The 10382-nt window shown below is 34.8% G+C and overlaps 1 protein-coding gene across 2 annotated transcripts in view; it reads right to left on the reverse strand.

Moving 5' to 3' along the window:
* LOC127708607 (calcium-dependent protein kinase C-like) overlaps positions 1–1234 on the reverse strand; it is a 142869-nt gene extending 141635 nt beyond the window's left edge. For both annotated transcript variants that reach the window (XM_052213630.1, XM_052213631.1), the window contains exons 1-2: positions 1041–1234; positions 845–876 (exon numbers count right to left, since the gene is read on the reverse strand). In XM_052213630.1, coding sequence (XP_052069590.1) covers positions 845–876; positions 1041–1189 — 181 coding nt within the window. In that variant the 5' untranslated portion in view covers positions 1190–1234. The remainder of the gene's footprint in view (positions 1–844; positions 877–1040) is intronic.
* Between the last annotated feature and the right edge of the window lie 9148 nt (positions 1235–10382).

Here is a 10382-nt window from a genome sequence, read left to right on the forward strand (position 1 = left end):
GTGTAGTAAATTTTCTTATTTTGATTTGTGGCAAAAGAAAGTGTCCCAATACCCTGATTTTTCTTTTTATCTGAAAGCACATTATAAGAGCTATCTACTCATTTTTTCTACTTTAGTTTTCTTTCTATCACACAAAATTTGGTTTTCCATGTATAATCTATACAAAATTGGACAATTATGCACAACTCATGAACAAAATCTCTGTAATCCATTCTTTTCATTAAATTTTCAAAACAGCATGATATCAACTACATTTTGTCAAATTATTCTATCGATTTTTAATTCAGACCCCCATCAACCATAACTTTAAAAAGTGGCTTCATATGCCCAGATGACTATTAATTTTTTTTTTTTATTTATATGTAAAGTATATTATTTAAACAATATTTTATTCAAATAAATTAAATTGGATTGTGCAACATGCCAAGCCTATGACGGAGTATGTACAAAAATGTACATGATGTGAGCCCTCTCCTCTTCATGTAAAGTAGGTGGAGAAAAAGATTTTCTTCCCAAAATGTATTTTCCAATTTTATTTCCTGATGCAAAGGAAATTGAGCATAATGTTTTAATAGTTCCCATATACAAATGTATATTCTCAGAATATCTATATGACATTAAAATAATTCAGAGAATTACAAAATAAACAAAGTAACTGTACTCTTAATTTTACAGTCAAATCAGTCTTTTTACACATGGTCTTATGTTTGTATGTATGCTGTATAAATTTCCTTTCACTAGGAAGGACTTATTGTGTCGGTAATTAAGATCTGCTATTCCTGTCTCAAATATCGCTTGAAAAATTATAACAAAATAACAATTCACTTCCGTGTGTTTTACTTACTTGTACACTGGAATCCTTGTTTCCCAAAACCCCTGAAAAATAAATAAAACGTTTATTTATAAGCATTACTGTTCCGCGGATCCATCGGATTGCGCCGTGAAATTGTGCCATTAGCGAAATAACAACATAAAAATTCCATGGCAATCGTATTTCCATTTACTACAACAAAACGATTAACTATCGGAAGTGAACTCACCATATAAAATCCGTGCAATGACTGCAGAAAGTCGGCTGCTTAAAGAATCTAGCTACAAATTTGTGATTTTTAACCTCGTGCACATTTTTCTGTCTTAAAGCTCCTCTTCGATGAACACCTTTTCCTTCGCTTTTATTTTCTTCAGCCATTTTGACAGTGTGTAATCTGCCAGGCTGCGCTGAACTCAAGGCCGATAATTGAGTGTAATGTTCACAGGGCATGTGTCACAGTGATGCCATAAAAGGAATGAAGCTCTTGATTGACAATTAACGGTATTTTTGATCGATTTGATAGTATACATGTTATTACCTGATCAATGAACGGTCAATAAATTGTATTGATTGTGCATTTCATGCATAATTCTTATGTATGAAAAAAAATATTAAATACTATTTTTATGTGTATTGGATATATATATCTTTCCGCAGGGACTTTCTAACTTCCCTGTTTGTCAACTTAATGTATTAAAGTATATTTCATCCTATCTATATATTGCTTCTGTCCAAATCATTATATACGGCTAAATATTCATGCATTTTGTAGATCTGTTCAAAGTAATCCATGTCCATCTTTGAAATAACAATTTCAGATAACTAACAATGTCATCGTGTAACAACAATGTCAGATTACTTTGGGACATTGTTTTCGTTAAAGAACAATGTCTTGTATTACAACACACGAAAGACGACATCATCATCCAACGAGGGGGCATTACGGGGCAAATCCCTATTAAAGTTACAGGTACGTTAATGGGCAATCTCACTACTTTTTTTAAATTTTGCAAAAAGTAGAGTAAAAAAAAAGATACAATCTTTTATACTTTTGGAGATATAGCAAATTGAAAAGTCTATGCAAAGAAGTGCAAATGTATACGGGATGTACTTGTCTTACAAACGTGTCCCACGAATTTTCTTATTGAAATGATATTGTCACTAAAATGATCCGTTTTATTGAAATGAAAATTATAGGGGTATTATTTTTGCTGTGTAAATCGTTCAAGAGTCTCAGTAGACCGAATAATCTGTCTCTTGTGTGGTTACATTTGTCATTTCATATTTTCTTTTTATCATTTGGCTATTTAATTTTTTTTGTCCACACGGAGACAGAAAGTGCTACTTTGAAAAAGTAGTAGAAAGCCTACAATTTGTTTGCAGTGGATTTTCAGGGCTTTGTTGCCGCCCGAGTATTGCATACACCCAGAGACCGATCGTTTGTTTTTGAATTATTCTACATATCCGTCTTTGTCTCTAAGTTTATTCTCCCTCAGAATAGCCCCTATTATCGTATTGTTCAGCTCTGATTCACTCCACTTCAAATATCAATGGATTCCATTCATAAATATTCCGTGTGGACACACACAAAAAATAAATAAATAGTCAAAAATTAAATGATAAAAAGAAAATATGAAATGACAAATGTCTCAGTAACATATTTGAAAGAGTCGAAAGTTAACATTTTTTAAAGGATTTAGAGTCACGACTAAACGTCTGGCATGCACAATTACTTTTATGAAAAATAAGGAGATGTGGTATGATTGCCAATGAGACAACTATCCACCAAAGTTCAAATGAAGTGGATGTAAGCTATTATTGGCAATCGTATGGCCTTCAACAATGAGAAAACCCATACCGTATACAGTTGGCTTTAAAAGGCCGTGACGGCATGAAAAATATGAAACAATTCAATTAAGAAAAGGCCTAATCTATAACAAAAAAAAAACAAAATCGAAAAACATATATGACAGACATGAACCTACAACAACCACTGAAATACAGGCTCCTGACTAGGCACATAAAGAATGTGGCGGGGTTAAACATGTTTGCTGGCGCCAAACCCTCCCCCTAAGTGGTGTAACAGTACAACATAACAACTATAATAATAAGTTAAAAGGGGATTAACTCATCAGATTTTATACATCCCTCACAACAGAAAAGACACAAAGTAAAGATCTGAGAGTACTCGCAGTTACCGACAGTCAGTTCAAAGCCAATTACAATTAACAACAAAAAATCATGCATTTAAGACTTTAGCCTTTTTTGGCGATTTTTCCACGCTGTACAGATTCACCTATTCGTACTCAAAAAACGAATTCGGTGACCCCCTACAAGTTTTGTTTATAGTAATAAAGCGGAAATTTTAGTAGCGATAACATATCATGTATATACTATTATTATATATTTAATTGATCCAACTTTTTGTGTACTATACATATGTGGATATCTATTTTTCTTTTTTTCTTTTTGGGCTGCTTGTTTGTTATCTATATCAACCACACTTGCAATAAAGTGCATTAGTATTAAAAAAAACAACATACTATAGATTCTTTATCTACGTATTCTTTAAGAACTTAAATAGTTCTCGTTTAACTTTTTTTTTTTTTTTATCTCATTGTTTGTATTGTATTATGAAAAAATTATTGATGTTGTAATGTTTATGCCCTTTGGGGCCCATAATTGGAAATAAAATATCTTATCTTATCTATCTTATCTTATACTGCATTAAATTTCGTACTATTTAATTTGCTATATCTATGAAAGTATAAACAGATATATGAGCCACTCCATGCAAAAAGGTACAAGGTGTGTTTGATAAACTTTACAAAACATGTTGTTGAAGTTCGTTAGAATAGTTTTGAAAAACGATTTTATCCGTAATAAATGGGTATTGATGTCAACATTCATAAAATGATCAATTCTGTCCCGAATTTGTCAGTTAAAACGGAAAAAAAACGTAGAAATATCTGAAATTCTGTACTTTTAAAATCAAGTGTAGAAATAATTTGTTACCCGGAACAATGCTATACTGAGCAGAAATTAAACCATTTACGACACTATAGAGAGAAAAAAGTCAACAGTTTTCATCATCTCTGCTAATGCCTAAAGAAAGGAACACAACAGTTAAACGTACGGGATAATGCAAAAATTATGTCATCTTGTGTGTTTTTTTTTAATTTAAATCTAAGTTAAGTTAAGATTTTTAATATTATATAAATCAAAGACGTGATCGAATTGTTGCCCCTATTGAACGGAATTGATGTCTGCTTTGAAAGCGAGAGTCTTATTCCACTGCTATCCAATCTAATTACAATATAGACCCCTGATTTCATAAGAGGATAACGAAATCAGAGGTCTATATTTTATTTAGATTGACTGCTATCCGGGTGAACATAATCAATTTGCGAGTTAAGATACTTAACCTATACATGGAAAAATGAATGAAAAAGTAAACAATTGAGCAAAATCTAAAAGAAACAAGGGGTGGGGGGAAAGGTGGGGTTGTAAGCACTAAAAGGTGTGTATAACTTACAGCTTAATCGTATGAGGAAAAGTATATAACGATGTTTTATAGATCACAAGTCTGTAACAATAATAATGCACACATTTTAGAATTTCGCCAATTTTTCGTTTTTTTTACCTTTTTGCATGGACTGGCTCGTATATCATTGTTTCGATGTTCGCGCGCATTTCCTCTTGCTAAAGTTGCATGCAAAATTTCATGAAATTCCGTGAGATCACCAATTTACGTACCTGTAACCTTTAAGGTGTTGCACCCTCGAATATATTCCCAACTTTCGACAACCATTCCTTTAATATTCTAAGTTCCTCCCTAATCAGTGGGAAAACCGGTGAAAACATTCTCTTTATTTAAATAAAACTCTTCAACTCCTAGCGCTAACTTTGGGCTGGGATATATTATATTGAGTATTATTAGTATAATAGTCCCAGCTTTGGGGTAGAAATAGAGTCACCAAAATGTCTTACTCCCGAAAAAAAAACTATGTTCGTTTTGATGTTTGGGATGTATTGCGACGCGGAAAGTTAACACCATATGATACGATATCAAGACTGTATACTTTGGTTTCTCTCCAATTACCCACAAGACTACATGATGAGGCAAGTCGTTTTCATCTGATTTTTACAGTGTGTTCTTATGTTGTGCTGTAACACCATTGTGCTAGGTGAGAGAGGGATGAGCGCTCACAAACATGTTTAACCCCGCCACATTTTGTACAAGGGCGCCTTGAATTAATAGTGGTTTTCATTGGTTGGCTTGCTGTCTGCTAGATCTGTTTTTTTTGTTTTTTGTTTTGTCATAAATCATCCCGTTAGTTGTTCGTTTGAATGTTTTCGCGTTTTGTCACGTCGGTGCCTTTAACACGCACTTGACTTAATCCCTACATCCACTTGCCAAAATCTCTACACGATCATGACAAAAACCTTATACGCACTTAACATAATCCCTACACGCACTTTACAAAACCCTATATGCACTTGACAAAATCCTTACACGCGCCTGACAACATCCTTTAACGCACTTGACAAAACCTTACACGTTCTTGACATAAATCTTACGCACAATTGACAGAATTCCTACACGCGCTTGGCAAAACCATATTAATGCACTTGACAAAAACCTTACACGCACTTGATATAATCCCTACACGCACTTGATAAAATCAATACACGCACATGACAAAAACCTTACACGTAATTAACATGAACCTTACACGCACTTGACAGAAACCCTACACACAACTGACAAAATCCCTACATGCGCTTGATTAAACCTTACATGCACTTGACAAAAACCCTAAACACAATTGACAAAATCCCTACATGCGCTTGACAAAACCTTACATGCACTTGACAAAAACCTTACACGCACTCGACATAACCCCTACACGCACTCGACATAACCCCTACACGCACTTGACAAAATCCCTACACGCGCTTGACAAAAACCTTACATACACTTGACAAAAACCATACACGCACTAGACATAACCCCTACACGCACTTGACACAACCCCTACACGCATTTGACAAAACCTTACATGTACTTGACATAACCCCTACACGAACTTGACAAAATCCCTAAACGCACTTGACAAAAACCTGACACGCACTTGACATTATCCCTACATGCACTTGACAAAATCCCTACACGTACTTGACTAAAAAAACAATACACGCACTTGACATTATCCCTACACGCACTTGACATAATCCCTATACGCTCTTGACAAAATCCCTACACGCACTTTACACAAACCTTACAAGTATTTGACATAATCACTTAACCCGCTTAACATAATACACTCACTTGACAAAAACCTTAAACGCACTTGACAAAAACTTTAACGCACTTGACAAAAACCTTAAACGCACTTGACAAAACCTTTCACGTACTTGACAAAAACCTTACACGCACTTGACATAATCCCTACACGAACTTGATAAAAACTTTACACGTATTAGACATTATCACTTGACGCACTTAACATACTCCTTACACGCACTTGACAAAAACATTACACGCACTTGACAAAAACCTTACACGCAGTTCACAAAAACCTTACATGCACATGACATAATCCCTACACGCACTTCAGTGACAAGAACATTACAAGTACTTGGAATAATCCTTACACGCACTTGACATAATTCCTACATACACTTAACAAAACCTTACACGTACTTGACAAAATATCTACACGCACTTGAAAAAATCCTTCACTCACTTGACAAAAACCTTATACGCACTTGACACAGCCCTACACGCACTTGACTCAAAATCAATCACGCACTTGACTCAAAACCAATCACGCACTTGACATAATCCCTACAAAAATTATAGCAAATGAACATCGCATTCGTTGTTCTCCTTTTTGAATTATTGCAAATGATATGCTAATCAATTGGTGATGTTCAAGACTTGTCTATAGGGATAGTTGTTCCCGACTTGTCTACAGGGATATTTGTCTTATTAGCATTCCTTTCATATCGTCTTATCTTTATAATATTGTGAATAAAACTCCACCAAAGTTTTCAAATGAAAAATCCCGATAACACATGAGTGCACTCGTCTCGCTTGCTATACTGATCATGATTTAATTTTATGTTGACCGATTGCTTATAGTACTGTGGATATACAAACTGAATAAGTCAACATATAGTATCTTGAAAAACGGACCTAATAACTAGAAATTAACGTTAACAATGAACCATAATCAAAGTACTAAAGTACTGAACGTCGGATGACTGCAAGTTCTTGTGGATGGTCACAAGCACTTGTCTCAGAAAAAAATCACATCTCTATACCTGAAAATGAGGTTAATGTACCGATATATTTTTTTTTCTTAGACAAGTTCGTGCGTGGATGATAAATAAATAAAAGGGAATTCAACCTCACCGTAATAAATATGATATTGAAGTGATACAAATCAGTATACTCTGGTTTGTTGTGATATATTATATTAATATTTGTATATTACAGTTACATGTATATATAATTTTCATCCATTTGTATATCATTCTATTCTACTATATTAATAATAGTGAGTGCAAGTGCATGTTGGACACTCTTCTGTAATAAATCGATTTTTCTAATAGATTGGATTTCAGTAGGCATTCATATTTTCCCGCCAACCTTTCAATCTCCCATGCAGAGTTATTGGTCCTTGAGAGAGCGCGCGGGAGTCGGAGGACCGATAACTCTGCATGGGAGATTGCAAACGTTCTTGAGATATTCTTCCGCATGCGTCAACACACATTTTCTGTACGTGTGCATAGATATTAAAGATTTTTTACTTATATATATATTTCTAACGACAAAACATATTCATATTATTAATTTATGTTCTAAAAAAAATATTTTTAGGAGTATCCATTGAAAAAATAAATTTATAACAAGCGATAAGGAATGTTATTTTGCACTCGATAATGTCAACGTATTTATCATGTTTATAGATCGGTTACAATCCCAACACGATAGTTACGTAATGGAAATCTAGGCGACAGCAATACACCGGAATGCCCTCACGGTCATCCGATGTAAAAATGGGATCAAGGTAAGATGAACCCTAGCTGACGGACTTGCATATCTTTCAATCATTACATATTACCTATAATAAATATATGATTGATCGATTACTATTTGCTTTACGCCCAGTAGCAAATATTGCATGCATATTCAGGACTAGAATAAATGAACAATAAATACAATTGGAAGGTCCTATAATATGAGTCGACCGGGATAAAGTACGGGAAATTTCGACTTTGTCTGGGAAATAGGGGTTACTTCGATACGGACAGAAAGTAAGCCTCGCAACTGGCCACCTACGGGCCCTTCAAAGAGTTGTTGCAAGGGTCCTTAACGTGCAGCGAGCGAGGCGATTTAACGTCCACTTATTGACATGGCGTGGCTGCGTATACACCCAACACAGCTAAACAGACGTCCAACTTTGGCAAGGGTTTTACTGTCCGTTGGAAGAAGTCCAAAAATTACCATATTTCTATACCTCAGTCACCCTTGGGTATATAAATATATTAGAAATATATGGTTATATATTTATAATTACGAAAACCTAACGTTAACCAATGAACCATGAAAATGAAGTCAAGATCAGATGAACCCTGCCAGACGAACATGTACACCTTACAATCATTCCATACACCACAATAGTTGACCTTCTACTTATAGTATCTGAGAAAGGGACTTAATTATGCAAACGTAACCAATGAAGCATGGAAATGATGTCAAGGTCAGATAAGCACTGTCTGACGGAAATTTATCATAATACCGGTAACTGAAACAATCAATTGACAAAAAAAAAAAGAAATTTAAGCAGTCGCTCAACCATGAAAAAGAGGTCAGGAATAACGGTCGTATGCCCGACAGACACATAAGAACATAAGGGATTTGTATACAAGATTATTATATGAAATGTAAAGCTTTATGCATTTCTGTTAAGAGCTTACACCTCATCGGCTAGATTAGTATCCCTATGTCTCGCATTCTTCGACATTCGAAAGCGAGAGGGACAAGTAACGACATCAAGACAAACAACAATTTAAAAAACTACTAGAAAAAATCTAAAGATTGAACAACACGGACCCCACCAAAAAATGGGAGTTAACTCATGTGCTCCAGAAGGGTATGCAGTTCCTGCTCCACTCCCCTGTGAGCATTTGTCCTCGGCACCAAGGAAATAACGATAGGAAATACAAGCCCTGGCATATCGTACAAACTTAGAGATATACTTCATATGCAAGCGGTGTTCGGAATTTCACAATGGGGAAATTAAAGTCATCCCTTTTATCGTTCGGTTTAACTCTCAACCGACCCTTGTTGTCAATTTCTAGATGTAAGTCACTGTTTTTGTGGTATCTAATCATTCTGCTTCTTACGAATGAAGAAACAAGTCAGCAAAAAGAGGAGCCTAGTTGGTTCTATAAAATGTGATGACCTGTCTGTCAAAAAAAAACCTTCCTTCAAACATAAAAAACATGTCTTCCATAAAAACAAGATTGCAAGCGCTGTATTCAAACTTCACCTATGATGATTAAATTTATGTCTAACGTCTGTAATATGAAGGTCTTACTACAAGTATCACATACACTTAACTTATCTATGATCCATGTAAGTGAGGTCAAGGTTAGAGGAACCCGCCAGACAGCCATGTGCACTATACAATCATACCATACACCAAATATACTAGAAGTTAGCTATTGTTTATAGTATCTGAGACACTGACAAAATCATGAAAACTTAACATTGAATAATGTACCATGAAAATGAAGTCACGGTCATATGAAACCTGTCAGACAGACTTGTACACCTTAAAACCTTTCCAAACACCAAATGTAGTGGTTCTATTGCTGATAATATCTGAGAAATAGACCATACCACAAAAACTAAACATTGTCCAACAAGAGTGAACATGCTAAAATGTCTTGACTTCTTTACTGAACATGATTGATTCAATGTTGAAAGTCTTAAAAGTAATATAACAAATATCTCACAGACTCAACATTATCGCCGATTGATGACAATATGACCAAGGTTATATTAACCCTGGCAGACAAACGTGTTCACCTTACAACCATTCCATACTCCAAATATAGTTGAACTTTTGCTTATAGTATCAAAGAAACAATGAACTAAACATTGATCAATGAACCATGAAAATGAGGTCAAGGTCAAATGAAACATGCCACACAAGTGCACTTTACGATCATTCCATGGACTAAATAAACTTGACCTATTGTCTATAATATCTAATAAACAAACTTCACGAGGTAAACTAAACATTGACCAATGAACCATGAAAATGAGGTCAGGGACAATGATACCTGCCAGACAGACACGTACAGCTTACATTCATTCCATACACCAAAATATTGTTGATCTATTGCTTATAGTATTTGAAAAAACTGACCAAAGCACAAAAACTTAACATTGACAGGAACCTGATGTTCAGTAGTTGTCGTTTGTTGATGTGGTTCATAAGTGTTTCTCGTTTCTCGTTTTTTATATAGATTAGACCGTTGGTTTTCCCGT

The sequence above is a fragment of the Mytilus californianus genome, unplaced genomic scaffold (assembly GCF_021869535.1).
Source record: "Mytilus californianus isolate M0D057914Y unplaced genomic scaffold, xbMytCali1.0.p SCAF_7, whole genome shotgun sequence".
Taxonomy (NCBI): domain Eukaryota; kingdom Metazoa; phylum Mollusca; class Bivalvia; order Mytilida; family Mytilidae; genus Mytilus; species Mytilus californianus.